This window comes from Heterocephalus glaber, unplaced genomic scaffold, assembly GCF_053883595.1.
Source record: "Heterocephalus glaber isolate CG9 unplaced genomic scaffold, H.glaber_assembly_v1.0 deba00001624, whole genome shotgun sequence".
In the NCBI taxonomy this organism is placed as follows: domain Eukaryota; kingdom Metazoa; phylum Chordata; class Mammalia; order Rodentia; family Bathyergidae; genus Heterocephalus; species Heterocephalus glaber.
Window position 1 is genome coordinate 66,776 of NW_028258391.1, and position 26,083 is coordinate 92,858.

The window sequence follows — 26,083 nt, forward strand, 5'->3', positions numbered from 1 at the left end:
ATGATGCTGACCATGATCCTGATGCTGTCAACAAGCAGGTCCCTGGGCAGAGCTGCAGGTCACAAAGTCACCATGCCAACCATTCCGTCCATCATAACCACAGGGTATTCTGCCCTGGGGTGGGGGGAGGGCCTTGGGGACAGTCCGTGGCTGGACACTGAGGGAAGCAGTGTCCTCAGTCACTGTGCTCTCAGAGGGAACTGGTGTGGGCCCACTGCGCATTGGTGACAGGGCTCCAGGGGCCTTGGTCCCTGGGCACAGAGGAGGTGGCCACACAGGAGGCCCGAGGTGGCTGGTGTTCGGCCTCCCTAGGCTCTGGACAGGGTCCCATGAGCAAGGAGGTCACAGAGACGGGCAGCAAAATGGGGAGGCACAGCCCCTGTGTGCCCTGCTCTGTGCTCTTCCTCCTGCTCCTCCTGCTGCTACCTATGTGGCTTTCCAGAGCCCAGAGCTTCCAGGACCCTGGCTCAGGCTGGAGAGCTTCCCACTCCTATTACCCGAACTCTACCCATTTCTGCAGCTACGGAGACCCACAGGCCAGGCAGAGTGGGAACCAAGATGAGGACGTTCTGCAGTACTGTGATGGCGCTTTTGATGTCTACTACCTCCTTGACTCGTGAGTGCTCTTCTTACCTCGGCCTGGGTGGGCCCAGCTGTCTGTCCCCTAGGTCACTGTAGGAGGATGTGGTATGAGGGGTTATGAGCCTTTGCCAGAAGAGAAGCAGGGCCAGTGTGCTGTAAGAGAGGAGATTCCAGCCTCTGTGGCTTCCTGATTCCTGGAGGGGGACTAAGGACCCAGCAAGGTGGTAGTCTTTTGCATCCAGCTGAACATCCAAGCCTTTATTGGTCAGCTTCTCTTTGGAGTGAGTTAAAGAAAATAAGTGAGTCCCCTGTGTGCCAGAATTCTGTCCAGGTGATCTCTGAGAGCCATTACGGGAGCCATCGGTGCAATGCCCTATGATTCCAACCTGGGAGTCCAAGCAGGACCAGAGTATGAGGAGAGGGTCGGGCAAGAGGGGGAAGCCAAATAGGGGTCCCTGAGACAAAGGCTTCCGTCAGAGGAGGGATGGGTCACATCTGTGATTCCTAAAAGACTGGCAGCCTTGGGGAGGATCAGTTGGAAGGGGAAGGATGAGACTGGGTGGCAGTACAAAGAGGAAGGGTCCTAGGCGGCCTGGGGAAGGCAGGAGGGAGCCTGGGACAGGTGTGTGCAGAGCAGAGGTGGCACCCACAGGCTGGAGCTGGCAGAGGAAGGAGGGAGAGTGAGGGGGGAGCAGAGGAGCTGATGTCCATCCTCCTGACCCCAGCTCTGGGCAGTGTCACCTTGCTGCAGGGGACAGGGGCTGCAGCCCTCCCCGGGCATCAGGACTGTGGTAGCTGCTGGAACACACAAACCAGGGTCGCTGTACTCTGGAAACAGAGAAGCCTGCGTGCCTCTGCCCTGAAGGGGTGTCAGCAGAGTTTAGATGGGAAGCGGGCAAATCTGCCTCTGACTGTCTCCTGAAAAGCAAAGAAAGGGCTGGATTGAGAGGCTGCAGTTCGGATCTTTCCTGCATCCCCTCCCCTATCCTCTGCTGTCTACAAGGGTCTGTGGAAATAGTTGTTCACTGTATTTAGGGAATGACGATAAGAAAAATGTCTATACATGTACAGGGCCCATGCAATTTTAAAAATATTTTCAGTCCATCTTTAGGTGAATGGGTAGATGGAAAAGCTGGAGATATGGAAGGCAATGGTACTGTGTCCTGGGCACCAAGGTTTCCATGAGGACGGCTCACATCCACCAGGTCTACTCTCTTGGTTTGCAGACTTCCTCCTTGTCTCTACCTTTCAACTATTTCATTATGACGTGTCTTGGTGTAGGCTTCTTTGCGTTATCCTACGTGGATGGATTGGATTTGCAGATGAGTATCATTCGTGAAATTTGGGATGTGTTTGGCCAGTATTTCTTCAAGAAGTGTCTCTACTCCTTTCTCTCTATTTCTGAGACTCTTACATTGTCTATAGTGGTCTGCATGGTGGTACCCCACAGATCCCTTAAATATCCATCACTTTTCTTCTCTCTTTCTTTTTTTTTTTGTATTAAATTCTTTTATTGGTACATTGTAGGTATCCAAAACAATTACATTTCTCATTGGGAATTGTACCTTTATATAATGCATCTTGGTTCTTATTTTTTCCCCATTCCTAGCCCTCCACCCTTCCCTATTTACAAAGACTTTATTTCCATTTTTTCCATTTCTCATCAGTTTTTCCTTTCCCTTCTTTCCTTTCCCCTGTGCCTCCCACTACCCCTACCCCTTTGGACCTTTTCTTCCTATTTTACATTATCGATTATTCATTCTAATAATCGGTACATTTTAGGTGTACAATATAATGACATTCATCATTGGAAATTTGCACCTTTACATAGTCTCTCTTGGTTCTTGTTTTTCACCTTTGCCCAGCCCTCCCTTCAACCCCTCCAGCCCTCCCTATTTACAAAGATTTTGTTCCTATTTTTCCATTTTCTCATATTAATCCCATTCCCTTCTATCCTTTCCCTTAGCCCTTCCACTTCCTTCCCCTTTGGGACAACGGCTCAGAAGCCCCTACCTCTGGGCCGGGAACAGTGGGACTCAGTACCTTGGTCTGGTGGTCTGGTGTCCTCTGCGCCTTGGTAATGTGGAATCAGGTGGCTGCCTGTCTGCAGTGGGGTGATCCGGTGTCTTCCGCGTGACTCAGGACCTCGGTAGGGTGTGCACAGACCTGCCTGTCTGCAGCGGGCTGATTCGGCGTCTTCCGCATGACTCTTCTCTCTTTCATTTTCATTTCCTTGAAATACGTGCTTTAAATTATACTGTACTATAATTCAATTGGCTTATTCTTTCTTCTGCTGTTCAACTGTTCAGATTTAGAGCTGAACAGCTCCACAAAATAAATGAATATTTATACTGAAAAAAATTATATCATCCATCTATGAGGCACTTCATCACCAGCATTTCTGTTTGGTTCCTTCTTAATGTTCTCACTCTTTGTTGTTATCCTGACTTCCTTTAATTTTTTTGTCTTTGTTTTCCTTCAGTCTTTAAGCATAATTAAGACAGTTGTTTTGAATGAATATGTAGTAAATCTAAAGATTTGACATCCTTTGGAGTGGTTTTTGTTGATTAATATAGTTCCTTTGAGTGAGGTGTGCATTCCTATTACCTTGTATGCCTTGTGGAGTTTTTATTTATTCTTTTTTTGACAATTAGGTGTTTGAACATTATTATATTGTAACTTTAGAAATCAAATCCCAGCGTGCTTTGGCGGGGGGGCGGGTAGATGTCTGTATTCATTCATGTATTTTGAGACTTTTCCAAACTATTTTTGCAAAGACTTCCTAGCTATATCTGATTACTGAGTTGGTGGCCCTTCAGCTCCTATTCAGGTAATATCGTGACAGATTTCGCTGAATTCTGGAAGCTCAAACAGAAGTACAAACACCATAAAAATTAGGCAGAGAAAACATCCACCAGCCTGTCTTTACAGTTGGTTTGTGCTGAGGTACAGCTTTGGAACTTAGCTGAGGTTGTTCTGCATCTAAAGATCAACCTGAGTCAAAAGCCTATGTTTGGATTTCTCTAAACACAATCCTTGCTCCTGTACAAGTGTGAACCTCAAAACTCTGGACACATTGCTGGCTGTGAGCATCCTAACTCCCAGTCTCCCTCCCCTTGCCTTTGATGACCTAGTGTAGGTCCCCACAGAAAATAGGCTACTCCAGGTGTCTATGGAATTGTCCAGTTTCCTCACTCATGTTCTGACTTCTGTGAAACAGAATCAGCAGCAAATCCTTCAGATGTCCCCTAGGCAGGTGAAAACGAAAGCTCACAAGTAAAGCATGTGTGTCCCCCTGTGGTTGTGGAGAGCCACTTGGCCTGGACCATGCTGGGAAGCGGGTAAGGGAAGGGTTCCACAGAACACCTCACACTTTTCCACCCTTTAGAAGGGGGCTTTTTCACCGTGGCACGTTTGCTCCATTTCCATAAAGCACTGATGGGCATTTTGCAGAGCTCCTGCAAGATGAGCACACAAGCATTTCACTTGTTTTGTAAGTTTCTGTAGGAGAACAAGGGCCCAAAGCATACTTGGCTGTTTATTCTAACATCCCTCCATGATACTAACTTTTACCTAGAATTCCATTTTTCCCATTTGTCAAGGAATGGTTTGAAGAAAAATTTAAATGCCAAATAGTAGAAAGAAACTCACAAAAAACTGAGAGCTCCTTCCCAACCACTCTCTGTGTCTGAACCCAATAGCCAAACATAGCTCCATGCAAATCTCTAGTTTTCTTTGACAATGTACAGATGTTTGTGATAACGTGTTTGTAACAACTGTCTTCTGCTGCTTTGAGATTTACCCATTGTTCATCAACTTGTTTTTATGGTGAAATTTTCTCAGCTTCTACTCCCCTATACGATTTGATCTCACATCCTTTCATCTTCTCAACCTGGTGCTGTCACAATGATGTTTCAATCAGATTTTATCAGAAGTGGAAGCCTATGAGGAGGTGGGCCCTCCCCAAGGCACCTACTTCCTGGGCACCTGACTGTGCCTGTGTCCTTTCCTCTGCCCACGAGCACTTGCTTTCTCCTGTGTCCTACAGTCCAAACCCTCTTTCAAAATCATCACTCCTAGGACTCCCCAGGAGCAGGTGCCATAAGCAGGTGAAGAGTGATGAGAGGGAAAGCAAAGAGTGTGAGGATTAGGGAAATGAGGTGACTTGCTTCTTAATCTTGGAGTTGCTGAGGGTAAAGCCTGCATCCTGGAAAAGTCTTAGGGTCTGGTGTTTGCTTACACAGCAACTGTCAGACAGCAGTGTCACTCACATATGCCAAATACAGTGGACAGTGCATGGGGTATGAAGAAAGACCTGGCTATAGATTTATCCCGGGTATGGACATTGTGACAAATAGCCTGAAAAGAGCTCATTTTCCTCAATCATGAACTGGGACTAAGCAGACATCACGGGGTGGATCTGGAGGGAAAATGACCTCTACGTGCCTGGGACACGTGTGCTCCCTGTCTGTTACCAGGAGATTGTTAGGATGATTTAGTTCTTCATTTCCTCCTGGTTTCTACACTGATTTAGACCCAGCCTAGCAGAGTAGATGGAACAGGAGGAGGTGGCTCTTGGAGTGTGACAGTCAGCACACATTTGTGTGACCTTCGGGGGTCCCACTTGTGGGCATGATCATCTCTGGAGGGGAGAAGGTGGCCTCCTGGTGGGTGCCTCTCACCCACTCACCATGGAGCCCCGAGTATCACACGTCCCTCCGCACCAGGCGCAGTTCTCTTCTGCCCCCTGATGCTTGACTGGCAGAGCTGTGGGGACCCAGAGACCTTTGCCAGGGACATAGGGCAGATGTGACTGGTTCCCACTGGACAGGAGTCACGAGGCCCCAGGCTCCTCCTGCTCCTCACTCTCCATCTGGGGACAGAGTGGGACACAATGGAGCAGGATGCTGGAGTGGGGATGGGAAGAGCCTGCAGCCATCCCTGCTGGTCCACAGTGTGGGCACCAGGGCAGCAGTGGCCAGCCTGTTCCCTTTCCCTGGCAGTGTCTGCTAGAAAAGGCCTCTTGGGCCTGCAGGGGCTGGACTACAGGCTGGTGACAAAACCAATGTCGCACAGTCTGGGGTGCTGGTTCCCCATGCTGAGGCCCAGGTTCCCATGGGAACATGTCCCCCAGCCTCCATGCTGCTGGCGAATGTGGAAAGGAAGAGGAATCTGGGGTGTGATGAGGAGATATGCAAGGCAGATACAGTCTACAAAAGGTTCCCGTTCCAAGGGCAGGTCTGACATCTGGAACCCAGGAGTCCAGCAGGGAAGCCACAGGCCACATCTGGTCACCTCTGGACCTGGTGATGGCTCTAAAAGGCTTCCAATGGCCATGGTGCCAAGGTCACTACCCACAGGGACCTGGGAAGGTCACATCATGGGCAAGTGATGGCAGAGAACCCACAAGTCAGAGGTGACCAGAGACTTCTTCCAGCATGTCCCCTTCTTCCAGTTGGTGTCACAGCCATCACCTAGTGTGACCAGCTGCACTGGTCGGCCACCAAGAGTCCCTTGTGCTGGGAGGCCCCTCAATCCCAGCAGATGGCCTGGTTGGCCAGCCTCTTCCCACTGGTGGCCCTGAGGACAGTCACCTCCAGGATCCCCTACTGTGGTCAGAGGCATTGGGGTGGGAGCCAGTGTTAAGGATCCTGAAGAGAAGGGGAAAAGACAGAGGCCAGGTGTTCCTTGAAAGGGCACCTCATCCCTTAACTCCTGTATCTTCATTGCAGATCCCAACCCATGTGGACCTGGGCTACCTTGTCCTCATGTTTGGAAGATTTGGCGGAGAAATATGTAAAGTATGCTTCTCTGTGATGCAGGCTGCTTGAATATCCATTAGACTTGGTGGGGTCCCTTGGGTGGGGGCACAGAGCCCAGCATGACCAGGCAGGAAAGGGGACAGGGTGCACTGGTCCTCTGGGTCTCAGCTGTGTGCCTGCCCTGCCTGGGAACCTGGGCACCTGCAGGGACACCGTCTGCCCTCCAGACCCCCAGGTTGGGAAGGAAGTCAGGAGAGCAACTCAGTAGCTGACACCTGGACACAGGGTGCTCAGGGCAAAGGAAAGGGACAGAGAGTGTGCCAGGAAGGTTAGAGGGGAAAACAAGGATTCCTAGAGGGAAGTGGTCCTGGGCAGCTTCCCAGAGGAGATGGGAAGTAAACTTGACCTTGAAGGCTGGAGAAAAGTCAGGGTCACAGTAACCCTCAGGGTGCCCTCTAGTGGGTGGTCTGTTTAGGCTGAGGAGTGTGGGTAACTCAGGGGAGGGCTGGAGACAAATCCTCACAAGTTGCTTGGGGCCAATGTCACAAGGATTTATTGTTCCAGGCCAAGGAGGGCCTTGAATTCTTCCTCTGTGTCACAAGGAGCCATGGAAGATTCACAGGCAGGGGAGTGATATAGTGCTCCAGGAAAACACCTGTCAACTGTAGGTGAACAGAGCCAGGAAGAAGAGCAGGAGCAGTGGTCAGCTCAGCCAAGAAGGCTGCAGCCACTTTGCCGAGGGTCAGAGGTCCTGGGCCAAGGGCAGTTGGTCAGTGGCAGGAAGGGGAGGCATTGTGAGGGAGTGGGATTTCCTGAGCTGGAAGGAGGGAGGAGGAAATGGAGGGAAAGAGGGATGGGGTTAGGATAGAAAGAAGGTGACTGTAGAAGACAGGCCAGGTGGGAGGGAGGCCCCATGAGGAATGAGGAGGCTCTGTCTCCTTTAGTGTGTGTGTGTGTGTGTGTGTGTATGTGGTTATAGCCTTGATATGAGTGTGCCTATGTACAACTGTATGTGTGCATGACGATATGTGTGACTATGTACATGTATGACGGTATGTGTGACTGTATGTGTGCTGTGAATGTATCAGTCTATGTGCATGTGAGTGTGAGTGGTAGCGTGAAAGTATGACTTTGAGTGTTGTACATATGTGTGTACTGTATCTGTGTGTGAGTGTTGAGTGTGTGTGAATTTGCATTATTGTGTTTTAGAATGTATAGATCAGTGTGTGATTGAGTGAGTATAAGTGTGTGTTGGGGTGCTGGCCCAGAGGCTTGGTCATGAGGTCACCCTGACTCTCCCTGGGTCCCTGGGTCCCCACAGGGGACTGCAGCATTGCCTACTGAGGCTCTTTGCCCGTATCTGAAATGACCCTGGGCACAGAGCTGTGAGCAGCAGGGTCCGTGCTTCCCCTGGGGATGTGTCCTGGCGTCAAGTTCCCTGGCTTCTCACAGCCATGCTTCTCCCCAGCCCCAACCTGCGCATGTCCTTCATTGTGTTTAACACAAGGTCAAGAGTTGAAATGATGCTCACCTCAAATAGGTAGGTGTTGGTGGGACCCGGGAGGTGGGCCCCAGGGGAAGAGCTGGAGGTTTGTGCTGGGCAGCAAGGTCCTCTGGTGGGTCCCAGACAGGCAGCCCCAGGGGGCCCTGTGTCCTGGGCTCCTAAGGGTGCCACAGGGAGGGCTGTGGGGAAGGTGGCCTACATGTACACACAGGCTGAACACCAGAGGGGTGCTTGGGAGCTGCTGATGGGCTAGGCGGTGAGGGACCTAGCCCCTTAATGCAGTGAGGGACCTGACAGAGTGAAGAACGGAGGAGAGGAGGAGTGCTGTCTGGGGGCAGGGGAACTGCTGCCAAGAGCCTGGGATAAGGCAAGGGACAGAGAGGGGAGCGAGCGGGACAAGCCAGCAGCCAGAGAGGAGAGGGCGGGGGCTGGGCTGGGCAGGACCTGGCTGGGCCTCCCCTGGGCAGGGCTGGCTGTGTCTCCTCCTAGGCAGGGCCCAGGCAGAGACGCATCCAAGGCCCTCAGAGCTTGGCCCACAGCAGGTCTCTGCCCCAGGAGGAAGCCGCCCTCAGCGTCTTCACTCTAGGTGGCCTTGCTGTGCGGGCTCAGCCCTGTCACAGCCAATCAGCCTGAACACAGTCTTCCTTTTCTGTCCCAGTGCTGCCACCAGAGCTGGTGCTGCCTGCCCCGATCAATCCTGTCTCTAACAGCCCCTGACAGCTCTGTCCTGGCAGCCTGAGGACAGGGCTCGGCCGCCTCAGCAGCCTGCGGCCACGTCCCCACCTCAAGCCTTTAGGGTCAGGAACACTGAGGTTCTCAGCCCCGCTGCTCACGAAGCAGCCTGGCTCCTTCCTTTGGTGGCTAAGGGAGGGCCAGGTCAGGGTCTGTGCAGTGGAGACAGCACAGGACAGGCTGAGCTTGGGACCTGTGAACCAGCCTTCATTGCTGGAGGACAGAGCCTCGGCAGGGTGTCCTTGGCTTCCAGTCAGCATCAGGCATGGGGGTCTCCCTGAAACCTCAGACTCAAACTGCATGTCCCTGGGTCCCACTCCACCCTTGCTGTAGCACCCCTGGGGAGGGGTCCCTGAGGGTGGGGTGCTTGAGACAGGATGAGCTCAGAGAAAGTCAGGTTCCTGAGGGACCTGCTCTCAGCCTCCCCACCACCCAGAGGGCTCAGAGGTCAGGGACAGAAAAGGACACAAACCTGGCAATGATCCAGCACACAACTGGGTTGGGAGAGTTGCTCATGTTTCCCGTCCATGGCATTTCCACAGTTCACCCAGCCATAGGATGGCTTGAGGGCTGTTTCTTTCTGTCCACTTTCCTCACCTCCATCTTTTTGCCATGAATTTTTCAGAACGACAATCTTCCATCATCTTGTCCAGTTGGAGACCATTCCCACTGGTGGGGAAATCTACCTGCAGAAGGCACTCAGACAGGTGGGGAGCCCACTTCCTGGAGTCCATGCTGGCCCTCACCTTAGAGCACTATCCCAGTCTACTGCTCTCTCTATGGTGTTTCTCTTTCCTTGCAGGCGAATGATCAGATTGCAAGAGCCAATTCCAGAGGTGAGCCCCTGCCTTCCTCCTCAGGTGGCTGCACCGAGCTGGCCGCCCTCCAGGGAGCTCTATGTGCAGACCCCATGGTTCCCCAGCCTGGCTCTGGGAGCCCATTGCTCCCCTTCCCATCCCAGTACTTTTCAGTGGGCAGAGCACCTGCCCCAGCATGGCTCTCACAGGACAGGAGGTCCCATGGGTCCACACAGGGCACTTGGTCACTCTGAGCTCCTGGACTTTCACTGGGCCCTGTGTGCAGAAGGAGAAGGCCGAGATCCCAAGCTGCCTGAGAACCACCATAAGGAGCCCACTCTCTCCCCAGGGCCAGACCTTCCTCCCCTTCTCCGTTCCTGTCTTCCATGGCCCACTTGCTCCTGGACCTGCATCTCCTACCACGAAAATGGCTGGCAGCTCTGGGCCAGAGTGGTGGGGCCCAGTGGGGACTGTGCTGGGGAAGAATGGGGTCCCCTGTCCAGGACCCCGCATGAGAGTGCTGAGCAGCTGGGCCGCTGTCCCAAGCAGAAACCTGCAGGTTGTAGCCAAAGCAGGCACTGGCACCACCCCTTCCTGGGCTGCTCTGCAGGACAGGCTGCTGCTTCCTGTGCCCAGAGATGGGCTGGGGCTGGTGGACACATGGCTGGGCTGTCCTCAGGGCAGAGGGTGTGCCTTCTGGGACCAGTAAGGGTTCAGGCTATCTGGTAGGGAGATGGCCCTGGGCAAGAGCCCCTTCTCATTCTGGGGTCTCTGGGTGGTGGGTGCTGGGGTAAGGGTTAAGGTGTGAGGAGCACCCACCTGCCTTCCGTGGGCAGTGCTGAGGCCTAGCAGTCTACGGTGGTCCTGGGTCCCCTGCTGGTCACTCTTGGACCTTACTCACCACCCCTCTTGTTTCTTGACAGGCAACAGGGTGTCTAGCATGATCATCGCTCTACTTACTGGACAACTGAAGCCAGATGTACTTAACAAATCTGTGGTGGAGGTGAGTGGGCTTGTCCTCAGCGTTCTCTGTTCCATTCTGTGCCAAAAGCTCACCCAGTTCTTTCCCTCAGGCTCACAAGGCTCGGACCATGGGAGCGTACATTTACTGCATTGGTGTCAGCGAATACAACGTAGAACAGGTATTTTGGATCGGGTGACTGGGGGCCCTCTGCAGTCCCGCTGGTGACAGATCTCCAAGACAGCTCCTCAGGGCACCAGGAAATGCGGGCAGCAGGTGTGCCAGGCAGAAGGACAAAAATGGGTTTCAGTACACCGCACCACACTGAGTGGTGCAGAGCTTCCTATGTCCTGTGCCTGGGGTGCGTGCAGGCGCCCCCACGGCCCAAGGGCATGACACTGTGCCCTGGCTCTGGGGCCCTGGTGCATCGAGGAGTCCCTGCCTTGGGGGCCAAGCCAGTTCCTCTCTCTTATAGTTGACAGCAATTGCAGACAGCCCAGAACACGTCTTTGGCATACATGGGGTACCCAGGAACCTGCATGGAAGAGTTAACTACGTGCGTGAGTGGGCAGGGTGCGAGCAGGGGGACAGCGGCATCTCTTCAGGGCCTGAGGCTCACATTCCTGTCCCTTCTCCTGCTCTCCATCTCAGATTGGAACAAGGGCCTGTCTTGAACTCAGATCAGTGGAGCCTTCCCCTCTGTGCACAGGTGAGAGCTGAGGGGTGACAGCTATGGGCAGGGCGGTGCAGTGAGGTGTGTGCACAAGTAATGTGTGGTGTGTGTGGTCTGTGGGATGTGTGGTATATGTGATGTGTAATATATGGTGTGAGTACTGGGGTATGTTGGTGCTGTGTGGCTATGTTCCGTGTGTCCTTGATTGATGTATGGGGATGCATGATGTATGTGTGATATTTGATTTATATGTGTGTTTTATGTTATGTGTATGTGTTTTATGGTATGTTTCTGATGAGTGTGATGGTGTTTTCATTTTGACATGTGTTGTTTGTTGTTCTTGGTGGATGAACTATGTGTAGTACATGTAAAAGATACATGTTGTGTGTGGTAGGGTATATGCTTTGTATATTTGTGAGTGTATGTGGTGTATATTAGGAGTATGGCAGATGGATGTTATGTATGATATATGTATTGGTGGTGCGGTGTGTATGTGTCCATTGTGTGTTTGGAAAGTGTGTACATTATGTGATGTGTTGGTTTATGAGGGGTGTTTTTGTGTGTTTATATGGTGTGTGTTCGGGGTACACTTTGTGTATGTTTGGTAAGTTTGTGGTGTGTGTGTTTGTAGTGTGTCTTTGATGATTGTGGGGCAGGGTGTGTTGTGATGTTGTTGTATGATATGTGTGGTATGTGGATTTGTGGAAATACGTTAAGCTGGTATCTAGATGGTCCCCCAAAGCTTCATGCACTCATAAGTGGGGCTTTGAGGAGTGACTGGATCATGGGTATGTGGTACTGGATTAGTCCGCCAATTGTTTTAGCATAGTTCTAGGTATGGATGATGGATTTATTGAAGAAGGAAGCCCCTCCCTGGATGTGGGTGGCACCAACCAATAGTCTTGCAACTTGGATGAAATAAAAAGGGAAAGAAGGAAGTGCTGCTGCTTCCTGCTTGCCATGCCATGAGTTCTTTCTCCTCTGCCATGCCCCTCTTCCGTGCCACCCTGCCTTGTAGCCAGCTAACTATGGACTGAAACCTCTACAAACTGTGAGCTAACATAAACCTTTCCTCCCATAAGTTACAGATGCCAGATATTTTGTTCCAGCAACAAGAACCTAACTAAGACAGGATATATAGTGTGTTTTTCAGTATGACATGTATAAGGAGTGGGTATATATGTCTGTGGTACAGGCTATGTGTATCTTTGAGAAATGTGGTGTGTGATGTGTTTACATTTGCCATGAGGGGACAGTGTCATGTGGAGTAGGCAAAGCAGGTTGTGCTCTGTGATTTGTGGTGTGTGTATTTGGAATATATAAGATGTTTTTGGTGGAGTGTGGGGGTGGGTATAGTCCACATGACTCTGCATTGTGTATACATATATAATGTATATTCAATGGGGATGAAAGTCAAGAGTGACTGTGAGTATCTGTGAAATTACTTATTCTATCTCATAACAAAAATATTTCATGTAAAATTATTAAAAATACATAGTATTTCAAAATTCTGAAGAAAACCCCAGAATTCCACAACAGATAAATAGGTCAAAACATGTTGAGTATTCCTTTCCTTAATGCTTAGTTTTAGAAGGTGTTTCACTTAATCTTGACTGAATGAAGAGACTCCTGGAGCGGTAATTGGATGGTGAGAGCACAACCTCACCAACAGGTTAACCCACTAATGAGCTCATAGACAAGCAGGTTTAGAGGAAGTGGGAATAGTTTAAAGAAGTGGGTTATGGGGCATGACCTTGGGCACTATTAACTGGTCTCCAGCTCCTTCCTCTGTGGCCTTTCCAATCTGCTCTGTTTCCTGGCTGCCATGAGTTGAGCTTTCTTCCACTACACCCTTCCTCTATGATGTCTCTGCTTTGGAAACAGCAAGCAGCGAACCTGAACCCTCTGAAACCATAAACCAAAAGAAACCTTTCCTTGTTTGAGTTGTGATGTGAGATATTTTGTCCCAGTGACAGTAAGCTGACTAATACAGGAAATTGGTACCAGAAATGAATTATTGCTGTGACTGAACCTGATCCAAATAGTTCAGAAGCCTTTAAAATTGGTTTGCAGAGGGAGTTTGGAAAATTTTAGTGATGTGGGCTACATAAGCCCTACAATGCTGTAAGCAGAGGTTGATGGATGAGTGATTCTGGTAGAAACTTAGAAGATTAGAATGGTGACAGAAAGAGATGGTAAAGACTGCTCATGAGGTTTTAGATGGGAATGGGAATTGCTCTGGAAATGTGCATTTTACAACTGGCAAAAAATATGCCTATATTAGGTCTGTGCACTAAAACTTTGTGATGCCAACTTTAAAGGCAATGATCTAATTGACTCGATGGAAGAAATTTAAAAGCGGCCCAAAGTTCAGGCTGTAGCATGGGTACTACTGGAAAATTTTAGCAAGACTTACGGTGAGGATCAGGAGGAAAAAGCAGAGAAGAAAGATTTCTAAAACTTTCATTTGGCCAGAAAAGAATAATGTGTAAAGTTGGAGCCAAAGGAGGGATGATTGCTGAAGAGATTAGCACCATTACAAAGAAACCAAATAGTTTTTATTGAAACATCTTAAAAGGAAGGTGCCTTGAAGATATCTCAGAAATCATCAAGATGCCAACCCTTACAAAGTATCACAGTGTAAATATTTCATTTGAGGAGAGAGCTCCAGGAACACCTGTTTGAGAAGGGTCCCAGTGGAATGTGTTCTTCAGCACTCATTTCATCATTCTCAGCCACTCAGACATGCAGACACCACTGCAGCCATGGTCCAGGTGGACACAACTCAAGTTAGCAGAAGATTTTAGCACCATCCACGTGATGCTGGTTTTGCAGGCATGCAAAATTCAAGAGTCATGGGATCATAGAGGTTTCCACTCAGATTTCAAAGAAGGTCTTGGAGAGCTTGGAATATGTCACAAGGCTCTAGTTTCTGGCTGTAGACCCTGAGAGTGTAGTGCACGAACCTGAAAGAGTGAAATCAAAGCTGCAGTGGAGATCCCAGGAAGTTGGAAATGCCAGGAGCATGGAATGCCCACAAAGCCAGCACAAGAGAGAGACCATGTGTACTGCAACCAGTAAGGCTATTGGGATGGGGCTATCAGTGCCTTTTGAAGTTCATATCATACCACCACATACCTCGATGTCAGACATGGAGATATAGCACTTAATTTGCATTGCTGTGGATTTTTCTTACTGTGGTCCAATTGGTTTCTATCCCCCCATTCTTTCCATTGTTTGCCTTGCATCACTGTACCTTGGGATTATGTGACTTGTTTTTGATTCTTACAGGGGCTCACAGCTAGCTAAGAATATTTCTGCTGAGCTTCAGGGGAGTCTTTAGACTTTTGAGTAATGCTGAAACTTTTGAGTCTTTGGGGGAGGAATTAGTGTACTTTCACTTGTATGCAACTAAAAATTTTTAGTATTGAGTAGTTAGTAGTTTTATTTGTATGCAGCATTGTTGCATCATGTCAGGCAGAATTATGGCCTGGTTATCGTATTGTGTAGAAATGAGGTTTGAAGAAGGTGTACTTAGGCATCAACTTGACAAGGTGGGTACTTGTGCAAGTTAATCTTGATTGTCAACCAGACTGGATCAAGAAACTCGTGAGAGGTCTTGGATTGTGAAGGTGCCGATGTCACAGTGGCTTAGCACACCAGTGAATTCATAGCTGAGAGGGCTATCAGTAGATGGTATCGCTAGATGATATTACTCCTGCTTGGAGTAAGTTGGACATGGGGGCATGACCTTGGGAACTATATCTGATCCCTGTCCCTTCTTCCCTGGCTCTTTCACACTTGTTCTGCTTTCCCTTTGCCATGACTATAGCAGCTTTCCTTCACCATACCCTCTGCCATGACCTTTCTGCCTTGGAACCAGGTGACCATAGTCTGAAACTTCTCTTTGGGTCTGTATAGATGTTTCTGGCTTTGGATTTTTTGAGGATTTGGAATTTTGCCTAGACACACTAGGATATCCTGGAGATGAGATACAAGTCTCATCAGTTATGCTTCATGTACGCTCAGTTATGTTTCATGCACACTGTGCATATGTAGCCTGAAGGTGATTCTATATATGTTAGTGCATTTGTATTTTAATCATGATTTGTCACAAAAAGTAAATTGTGGGATTTTCCACATTTGCTCTCATATTTAAGCTTAAAAAGTTACGGATTTTGGAGCATTTCAGATTTCATTTGTACAGATAAGTGATCCTCAAAATGTTAAGAGGAATTTAGAGCTCACCCCAGAAAGGCCATGCTGATGTGGAATTTGAAATATCAAAGGAATTCTAAATCCAAATCATGGGGAAAACAAGGCAATCACATCGCTGAATAAAACAAAAGTGTTGCACAAATTCAGCACCGGTATTGTACAAGACAGAAAGTAAACCTCCATGCCTGACCCGGCACCACAGGAGCAGCCGTTTGTTCCACCCCACCCCTCTGTGGAAATGACAGCACTTATCCCAAGGCTGGAAGTGATAAGGATGCCCCCAGTCCATCCCAGGTCCCTGCCTTGGTGCACTGAGGATGCTCCTAAGTGGTCCAGAGGGAGGCCACCTGTCTTTGTCATGGGCACTATGTATGCAGCCATCATCCCCATGTGGCTGGCTTCTGACACCCAGGTGGAGGGGACAGGGAGGGTCAGGCTCTTCCTCCCACAAGTGACACCTTGGCTGCTACAGCTGCTGGGTCCTGGCTTCTGTGTCCCTTGTGGGAGGCGCCATGACTGCAGGCTGTGGGAAGACAGAACTGTGCCCACTTTGAGCTCTGCCACCCACGGCCCAGGGGAGGGATAAGGTGCCAACCACCTGGGCTGCAGTGTGGTCTTCGATGGATAGAAATAGCACTGTGGGGACATTGGGGGACAGACGGACAATGATGGCATAGCATCAGGACGTGGATAGGAGCTGAGGATGGCTGGACCTGACCTCTCCACCCTGGACCTCTGCTCTGCACCCGAGCCCCTCTGATGCTGGGCAGGGTGGGGGCTGCAGTGCTGGGTGGAGGTGGGTCAGGGACCTCACCCCAGGGTCTCTCCTCCTTCTGGTGTGAAGCACCTCAGCAGATCGGCTGCCCTGACACACAGGCCCTGACGTCTGGGCAGCCAGAGAAACCCCAGGTGAGGACAGGAGCTGCCACTGCTTCCTCCCAGCCACAGAGCTGAGGTGACAGGTGCCTCCAGACACCAGCTCCACTGCTGACCTGTTACACTCCTGGGTGTCCCGAGCAGAGCTGCCATACACATAGTGACTCGGGGAAGCTGAGGCAGGAGCCTGGGCCCCAGGTGACACAGAATGGGCTGGGTACTCAGGCCGGCATGGAGAGCCAGTCCATGTGCAGGGACTGGGGGACAGGGCTGTTGCAGCCCAGGGTCCTGGGCTGGGTGACCTGGGGCCACACCAGGGCCATGGTGACAGGAAGGATACAGGCCTGGGCCAGGAGCTGCTGTCAGGCCAAGGAGCTGGGAAGTGCAACTGGAAGACCCACAGGAACCCAGCCTGGGTGCTGCAGAGCTGCCCAGCTGCCCTCTCTCGTCCCTTGTGGCTTGGCCTGAGGGGCATGGAGGCCCACGCTGGTGGAGTGAGGGACTTTTGGGTCCACGGGGAGATGGGCTGTGTTCCTTGTGGTTCAGGGAGAGGCTGGGTTTGGAAGGAGGTGTCAACCCCCATTAGTCCCCCTCCTGGTAGGACAGGGGCCTCTGGTGCCCCCATCCTGGCCCTGCTCCTGGGGTCTCCAGTGGGGACCATGGGAATTCAGGATGGGAGGCCTCAGCTGAGATGGCCCCTGGCAGTTGGGTGTCTGTCATGCTGCTGTAGTCGGGGATGGTGGGAGGAGGACTCCCATGTGTGTAAGGCTGGTTCTGCTGCATCCACATGGACCCTTGGTGACAGCAGATGTGAATTTGGCCTGGGGGACACAGATAGTCAGATGCAGCTGCTGCCTCTTGGGGCCCCTTTGGATTTGTCCTACAGGTGATCACAGTGAACAATGGTCTGAGAGAGGCCACAGAGTACAGCTCCCTCACTCATGCCTTTGAATGTGCCCTTACAGCAGCCAAGCAGGTGATTCTGAAAGGCTACGGCTTCCATAATGCAAGGAACAGAGACCAGGTCATTTGCAGATTCAAGTTCAGTAACAATGTTACCTTCGGTAAGGAGCCCCTTTGTTTTCTGAGCCACTACCATCCTACACAGTTGTACCCCCTCCTGTCTGTCACCTGAGTCCCTGGCCCTTTGCTGACCTTCTTGGAGACTGTCACGGGGTTCCGGGCACTGAATGTTGACAGGTGAAGAGGGGCCTGGCTGGGGTGCAGCCACCTCTCTGTTCATCTGGAAAGCAGGGAGGTAGGAAGTGTCCATCTCTCCACAAGCAGGCCAGAGCAGGCCTCCCCTCAGCAGGTTTGTGTGGTGGGCGCTGTCTCACAGCAGCATCTGGCCCATCCTATCCCCACCCTTTTCTGAGAGCCTAAGACTTGCACCAGACCCTGATGGCAGGACAGGCGACAGAACTTACAGTGCTTACAGTGTCAGGTTTGTGTAACTTTAGGTGAGGTTCTTTACTATGACAACCAAAGTATTCAGTGCAGTCCGTTCATGGCTGGAAAACTATTCTCCCTTCAGCCAGGTTGTGCTGGGCTCTCTGCTTCCCCTGACTGGGGGACCAGGTCTCCGTGGGCCAGGTAACCTGCCCTGCAATACCTCTCTACCCTGGGTCAGTGGCAGCAAGGTAGGGATAGCTTTCCACAATGAAAACCAAGTATCCCACCCCCAGAAGCAAACCCTTTCCCTGGCCAAGTGTCCTCCAGCCATTCTCATGATCAGCAGCAGAGAAGGCATAAAATGCTTCAGCAGGTCACAGGTAATATGATCAATGACACAGGGCCAGACAGCACTAAACCATTTTGTGACCAAATGTAGAAAAGACCTAAAAATACTACTATGTACAAAATAATTGTTAATTTTCTATCTTAAGTTACAAATGTTTATGATTATTTTAACATTTATTATAAATTTTTCTAATAAAAATGATACATAATATAAAATAAAAAGTAGAAATAGAGAATGCAGACATTGCCCCTAAACCATAAAGTGAAGTTCTGTTAGCACTCTCAAATACACCACAAACATTTTACTTTCCCATGAGTGTGATTTTTAAAGACCCTTCAGTGGGATGTGCACACACTGAGCAGCACACAAATGCTGCTTTAGGACATTTCAGTGTCTGCAGGGGCCAGGTGTATGGAGGGACAGAGACCCTGAGCACTCAGGGACAGGACTGCAGTTTCCCGTGCTGGGTTTGATCTGTGTGCTCTACAGTGCAGTGTGCAGTGCTGACCCCACCCGCCGGCCCTGTAAAACCACAGGCTATTTCTCCACAGACGACAAGCCTGTTTTTATAAAAGTTAAAACACAACTCTAAACCTGATCCCGCTACCCAGGAGCCCTCTCCTCTCAGTGTCCCTGGAACATGGCCCTGTGCTGGGCAGGGTGCTGTGGAGCTGGCAGAGCATCCTCCCTGCTGGCTGCTCCACCATCGGGCTGAGGTCAGGAGGGACCTTGTCTGTCCCCACCTGTGCCTGGGGAAGCCAGAGTCAGGAGAAGGGACAGGGAGGGACTAGCCTCCCAGAAGCACAGATGGCAGGACCTGAGAGTCCTTCTGACTCCATCATTCCAGCCAGCAGAAGGGACACTGGGGACCTGGCAAGCTGGAGCCTGAGGCAGAGGGCTGCATGCAGGGGCCCAAGGATGTGGCTCGGCACTCACCTGGACCAGGGCTCAGGAGGTATAGGGAAGGTTCTATTGCTGCATGTTAAGGAACTCTTCTGAGTTTCCAAGCTCTTACAGAAACAGAGAAAGATAGATGAGGAGAAGACGGAAGGAAGGAAAAAGGAAGGAAGGAAGAGAAGGGGAGAAACAGAAATCACCAAACATCCCCATTTCCTCCGCGGGCTGCCCCAGCTCAGTAATGACCCCACCTGGTCCCTATGGTCAAATCCCAGGGTCGCCCTTGGTCATCTCAGCCCACCCCACACCCAGTCCCCCAGCTAGTCCCACATGACTGCTGTCCACACGGTGCCCAGGATCTGCGCACCCACAAAGATCCACTGCACCAGGAGCAAAACCCTGTTCTCTGCTCAGTGTCCACCTCTGGGCTCCTGTCCTTCCCTCCTCAGTGATCTCTGAATTTCCTGCCTCAGGGCCTTGGCATGTGACAGCCCCACAGCTTAGAACACACTTTACTCCCAACATTCCCTGGCTGCTGCTTGTCTGGTTACTCTGAGCTCGAACATCAGATGCTCAGGAAGAAGTGATGTTAGTGGACGTGGCTCACAGCACAAGAATGTATCAGAACCATCAAATACCTGTCCCCTTCTATCAGTCTAAGCCAGCACCTCTGCTTTCCAGAAGACAGTGGTAGCAGGGTAGGTGACTTGTGTAGTGATGTCCGCTTGTGTCCTTTTCTTTTAGATGAACATCCAATCAGGATGAACATGACAACCATAATTTGTCCCAAACCACAGGCAGTGCAACCTGGACAGTAAGTCACCATGGTTCTGGGTCCTAGGGGCAAGGACAGTGTGGCCTCTGTTTGCCACTGTCTCCTGTCCTGAGGTCGGCCTGCTCTGCACTGAGGCGCCCTCCCCACCTGCCCTTGTGGGTGACCTTCAAGGTGCCCAGGGAAGCACAGAAGCCCAGGCACTGCAGAGGGCAGGTGCACGAGAGGCTGGGCCAGACATGGCTGCCTTTCCTCCGGGTCACCTTTCCCGGCCAGGACCACACAGCGCGTGATAGAAGTGTGACGGTGATGCTGTTCAGACCTCCCTGGTCCCTCAGCCACGGCCAGGATGGCACCATCTGCCGTGAGGGCCACTCACTGCCTGAGCTGCAGCCCTTGCTGAGGCTGACCTCACAGTGACTTGGGGAACCAGCTCTCATGACCCACGTGACTTCCCCCTGGTCACCCTGAATGTGTGACTTTCAGAGTCATTGTCCTGAGCAGAGCTATGAGGTCCTGGTCCCCATAGGTCGGGTCCCTTGTCTGTCCCTCCTGTGCATTAGGAACATCACAGTGGAAGTCAGCCTGAACAGTGGGAGGGACTTCCTTGCCCGCAGCATCAGGGTGAAGGCCACCGCCGACTGTGTGAGTATTGGAGGCTGTGTCCTGGGCTGTGCCGAGCACTGCCCTGGGCGCACATACACCTGGGGAGGCAGAGGCAGGGGGTCCCATGTAGGCCAGAGGGCAGCTGTGCAGACAGTGAGAACTGATTGCATGGACAGGGTAGGGTTCACAGCACACAGAACCACCAGTAACCTCAGCGGCCTCCTCTGAGCCAGCGCGTGACTCGGGAAGGCTGGGCAGACAGCCCGTGGGCCCTCATTGTGAGTGACAATTAGGGCCAGCCCTGTCCCTTTTCTCACAGGCAGGAGGGAACACCCTAAGCCTTCTAAGCCAATTCCCCAGGCAGGAGGGGCTCCCACCCCTCTGCACAGGGGCCCACTGAGGCTCAGAGAGGGTGAGGTGAGCCCAGGATACAGAGCCAGGAGATGGGCGGCGAGGCCTGGGGTCTCCTGTCTTCCCCTGAGTCCCCAGCAGCCCGGCCTCCCCAACATGGCACCTGTAGCTCTCTGTGTCCTCAGGACGAGCTGTACTGGCCCCGAGGTGAGCAGGGAGGCTGGGGTCACGCAGGGTCTCCTAGGCCTCCTTGTCCGGGCTGAGTGCAAAGCCCTGAGCAGAGCAGAAGTGCGTCCTGCAGCCTGGGGACCAGGGCCGGCCCCTCACCACTCTGGGGACGCTGAAATCTGTCCGAGCTGTGTCAGCAAAGATGAGTAGAGGGTAGCCATGAGCAGATGCTCCAGTTGCTCTCCTGCCACCTGCAATTCATGCTGTCTGTGTGCTGGCCATGGTCACATGACAATCTCCTCCTGCAGAATCGGCCCCCCACAACCACCACTAGGCGCCCCAGGCTGCGTCCACCATCACCAACGGTATCGACCACAAAAACAACGACTCCAGCCCCAGTCACTCCTCGACCCCTGGACATCGCTGTCTCCCAGACCAGCCCACCCCAGCTGACGAAACCACCCAAAAAAATGCCAAGCAAAGCGCTTCTGCTGCTCACAGCAGTGCTGGGGCTGCTGCTGATCCCCATGGTGCTCTGGTGGGTCTGGTGGTTGTGCTGCAGGAAGGTGAGTCCCTCTGCAGCCAGGGACCAGGACATGGGACAGCCCCCTGCTCCAGCCTGTGGGCCATTTCCCATCTGCCCTGAGCCAGCAGAGCCTAGCATGTGCCATGAGAAACCCAGACCCCAACCCAGCCAGAATCCCATGGGTGAGGGTGCCCCAGGATCCTGGAACAGGGAAGACTACCTCCCAAGAATGCTTGTGTCGCTTTATGTTCTCCTTGGGATCCAGTGCTCAGGGCTTTGGGAAAGGAGAGCTGGCCCTGTGTCCACCCTGGCTGCGCTGGGCTCCTTTGCATTTGTCTTCATCTCTATGTCCTCCGGGGCCAGGGCTGGGCTGGGCTGGGCGCAGCCTTGGGGGTACAGGGCTGAGGATGGAGGGCATCTGGGGGCTGAGCTGGGAGGCTGTCCCCAAAGGAGCACAGGGATGGGGCAGGGGCAGTCTGGGGCTCAGCTGAATGGGACCAGAAGTGTTAAGTGGCTGGGCCAGGGGACTTGGCTAGGGGTGTCAGGAGACAGGGTGCTGCCTGGGACCTGTGCTTGCTGCACCGTGGTCTGGGGAGGTGGCAACTGCAAAGCCAGGCCCAGGGGGAGGGGACAGTCACCTGCCAGTGCCCTGATCCTTGCACAGCCCCCTGCCAGGCTTCTGCCAGCCAGGGTGACCTCAGGAGACCAAGGTTCCACCATGGGGCTGTGGGCAGGTGGGGCAGAGGCAGACTTTGGAACAAAGGAGTTTGGCTGTCACTCCACACAGGGCCCTCCCCAGTGAGTGATGCTCACTGTCATTTATATCATCCCAAATCCTTAGCTGACCCCACATGCGGATAGCCACTCCCCAAGGGCTGCAGATAGGGATGAGAACAGGTGAATTTCTCTTGTAGAAGCCGAGAACTAAGAAACCTGCTCGTCCTCGTCCTCGTCCTCGTCCTCGTCCTCGTCCTCCTCCTCCTCCTCCTCTGGCTTCTCCTCCACCTCTGGCCCCAGCGCCAGACCCGCCACCTGACACCGCGTGCCTCACCATTGCCGTGTGCTGCTGTGCATGCCGTGGCGTGTGTGAGAACACGGGCCCGGAGGTGAGGGGCTGGGGACCACGACCCCAGCTGGGGCTCTGGGGAAGAGGAGCTCTGGAGCCCTCTGAGTGGACATGGCTGCGTGGACTTTGCAGGGATCCTGTGGTACCAGAGGACAGCTCAAGACCTCCCCCCCCACCTTGGCCAGGCAGGGCAGCACCCAGGGGAACTCGCCCTCTCACCCCACCCCAGCCTAGCCCAGCCCCAGGATCTGTGGCTTCCACCTGGGAGCTTCTTGCCTCTGTCTCCCCATAGCACTGCTAAGAAGCCAGCCCTTGCTAGAGACACTGAGAAGCCACTAACTGCCCTGTAAAGAGGGAGGACACCATGACCAGTGGCCAGTTCTAACTGTGGGGCCATCCTTGCCCACCCACAGGACCCAGAGGCCAGCACTTGGTCATGGAGCCAGTGTGCCCCCACCCTGGGCCAGGCTACTCCTGTCCCATCTCTGCCTTCCGCTCCTCTGCCTTGGTTTCAAGCACACACCCTTGAGCTCAACATGGGCCTCCTTACCCTCTCTGTGCCCACGTGCTACCCTACCCTATCCTGGGACTCTTGCCCAGCCACATGCCCACACCCGTGCCCCTTGACACCCTCTATGTCCTGCTCACATGCCTCCAACCTCTGACCTCCAACACCTGCTGTTAGCTAACTTGTGGCCCAAACATTCTGACCTCCCAGACACCCAAGAGTGCCAGCCTCCCCAGGGCATCCAGAATAGGGCCTCAGTATGGCCCTGGGGACAGAGCTGTCAGGAGCTCTGGTCCTGACGCTACTGGAGGCCGAGTCCTGGCCCTGCCCTTCCTTTTTGCCCCTGTGTCTTAGTTACTTTTCTTGTTGCTGAGGCAAAACATCCCACACCCGAAGTTAAAGGAGGAAAGGTTTATTTAGCTCACACTTTGTAGAAGTTTCAGTCCATGGTCAGCTGGCTCCAAGGCAGGGTGGCATGGCCAAGAGGAATCACAGACAAGACACAGTTCATGGTGGGCAGATGTCAGCAGAAACAGCAAGCAGCAAGAGACAAGGAAGGACCCTCTTTCTGTCCCTTATAGTCCACCCAGGCTACACAGCCTTGGGGCAGGCAGCACTCACACCCAGAACTATGCCAAACCAATCAGTGGACTGGCTTAGTAATCACACGCCCTTAATCCCAGTATCACACACTCTAGATCCAGCTACCTCTGAAAGAGACCCTCCTCTAGGACCACATGAGGCTTTGGGGGGACACCTAGACACAAGCCATAACTCCCAATCTGCTTTGTAGGGCACCATGACCTTGTGTAACTTCGGTCACCCCAGCTGCCACCAGGTGCCACTGATAAGGTCTCAGCCCAGTGACCAGATAAGGAGAACACAGGGACCCTCCTGGTGGACACAGTGGGCACTGCTCTTCCCTGACCCCTGTCCTGTGGGACTGTGGCTCAGGGTTGCGTTGGGGCAAGTGCTGGGGGGACACACTGGTTGGGGGACACACCAGGTTGTAAAGATCCATTTCAGTCCTTTCCTGGGACACGGGGAAATCCACATGGTTATGAGCGTCCTCCGTGGAGGTGTGATGCTCAGGGCTGGGGGTCGCCAAAGTTTCCTGTGGCTCAAATCTATGCCCGGGTGTTCTGGTGTCCCCAATGAATCATCCCAGCAACTGTGGGAAAGTTGTGTGCACTTTCCCAGTTCACACCAGAGACAGAAACCTGCAGAGTTTATGTGACCTGTCCCTGGTCACAAAGCCCAGGCCTGGCTCCCACCTCCCCTCCAAGGATGCAGACTGGCACCCCTTTCAGATCCACTGCTCAGCCCCCAGCCTGCCTGCTGTCAGATGCCTGGACTGAGCCTGGAGGCAGTGGAGGCTGGAGGGCAGCACCAGGGAAGGTGCCTCATCCAGGCCCACCCTCCAGCCAGGTGCTTGCATCCTCTGGCCCAGTTCCAGGGGCACTCAGCCATCTCCCCTCTCTCTGCTCTTCCCACCAGGGCAGCTGTACCAACTTCAACCTCCTGGAGGCGCTCTGTGCCCAGGGCCCCTTGGCTCCCCTGATCGGTCTTCAGCCCAGCCAGGACAGCCTCTCCGTGGAGTACTGCTCCCGGTGCCATCCACCCCGCAGCCCAAAGTGCGAGACCCCCTTCTAGAATACTCCCCCTGCTGCCTCCCCCTTCCCGGACAGCCTGTAGGCCTGCACTGTCACTCCCACCTCCATAGACCACCTCTCAGGCCCCGCTTACCCAGATGAGAGGTCTTCTTGCTGAATTGGACATGCCATGGAGTCTTGGATTCTAATAAACTAGAGTTGTAATTTGTTGCTGCACAGTGAGGGTTTGTCACTGGGGAGATGCTCCCCCGTCTGAGTGGTGCCCAAATATGCACTCTGTTATCCTTTGGATGCCAGGTATGCGTGACCCCACTGCTACCACTTTGTCTTCATCTGTCACCGAGGGACGGGAAACATGGATGTAATGTTAAGACCTCACTGAACAAACAATCCATAATTATTCAACAGTGAATGAAGCAGCTGAATTTATGCTTTTCACTTGACTTTTTCTAGGCACAAATAGGTTGAATATGCCCAGTATGGTTTGTGATCTTTATGGACTGAATGGGTGGATAGTGATGACCCTATTTTCCCCCTGTTGGCAAAAGAAATATTTTGGTGGAATGGCCCTAAGTAGATGTGTAGAGGTGGTTTTTTGCATTTCACTAGATCAGTACCTTTGAACTTGTTACTGTTTAGTAGTGTGACAGCCTTGGGAACCAGCTCTGTTCACCTGTGCCTCAGTTTCCTAACAGTGGATGAGGATACTATTTGTGTTACAGACTTGTGGGGCCCCGGGGAGATGTAGAGCGAGTAGAGCCTGGGTAGATGTCCCCACCCAGTTGGGTCTGTGTACTCCATTGTCATCCTGCAGTTTGAAGCAGGATGAAGCATCCCTACAAAGATGGTCCCTCGTTCCTGCCCCTCCAGGGCCACCTGCTCTCTGAGCTGGACTTTCCTTCGTGGGGTGCCCCTGTTATACGTGCAGAGCAGGGAAACAGGACTGGATTCAGGACCTCCAGGGCCACAGTGTCCCTGGTTGGAGAGTTGCACCCAAATATTGGGATTCCCCGGTCCCTTGAGGCTCAGAACCTGGGCTGCCGGGACTGTGGTTTGGATGTCTTGGACCCAGAATCTGTCTGTGGGGTCTGTTTCTTGGGCCAGAGTGACCAAGGCTTTAAGTCATCCTAATGATCTAGGGTTGACATAAGGACTTCCAGATGATATAAGGGAAATACTATAACTCCCAACCTGTTAGATGTCTGATATGCAGAGTTCCTATTCTCTAAAATGGAAGAATGAATTCTAGGAACAACAGAGGTTAAGAGTAGGAAATATTTATTGAGAAAAGGATACTTTCTGTCTGGGACAGAAGGGGACCCAGAAAGTGGGTTGTCTATGAGCCCACTTTTCAAAGAAGTTTTAGACACCAAAATCATGAGTTGGCATAAGGTGGGACAAAAGTATGGTCAACCAATGCAATTGCAAGTAGAGTCACTTAGGTAATGTTGATCCAATAGGGAAGCAAGTCACCTACCAAGTGTGCATGGAAAGAACAAGGACCTTTCCTGGAAAGGATGGGTTAAGGTGTTGGTCCCCTGCCCAAGTGATATGCCTATTTAGAATATCAATCCTTGTTGTTTATCCCCGGGGAACTACATGTAGTCATTTCATCGTTGTCATGAGGCCTGGCTTTCAATGAATGAACCTCCACCCACAGTTGTAATGTGTTCTCATCCTCTGCACTGACTTCTTTGAGGGCCTAGTCCTGTCTGACTGTCTAGAATATC

General features: G+C 52.2%; 1 protein-coding gene and 1 long non-coding RNA gene across 2 annotated transcripts; one reads left to right on the forward strand and one right to left on the reverse strand.

The window, feature by feature from the left end:
• LOC147822409 (anthrax toxin receptor 1-like) lies at positions 1-24,569 on the forward strand. Its single transcript, XM_087196858.1, has 16 exons — positions 1-104; positions 521-616; positions 6,315-6,383; positions 7,813-7,884; positions 9,206-9,287; positions 9,383-9,416; positions 10,301-10,380; positions 10,451-10,519; positions 10,814-10,894; positions 10,990-11,047; positions 17,071-17,169; positions 19,488-19,557; positions 20,079-20,160; positions 20,949-21,206; positions 22,081-22,272; positions 24,238-24,569. Exons 1-16 carry the CDS (start codon positions 1-3, stop codon positions 24,391-24,393), a joined length of 1,602 nt encoding a protein of 533 aa, XP_087052984.1. The 3' UTR covers positions 24,394-24,569.
• Positions 820-6,311, reverse strand: LOC147822410 (uncharacterized). Its single transcript, XR_015445711.1, has 2 exons — positions 2,626-6,311; positions 820-1,500 (listed from the first exon to the last, which is right to left on the reverse strand). It is a non-coding gene; the product is annotated as an uncharacterized LOC147822410 (long non-coding RNA).
• Positions 24,570-26,083: the final 1,514 nt, after the last annotated feature.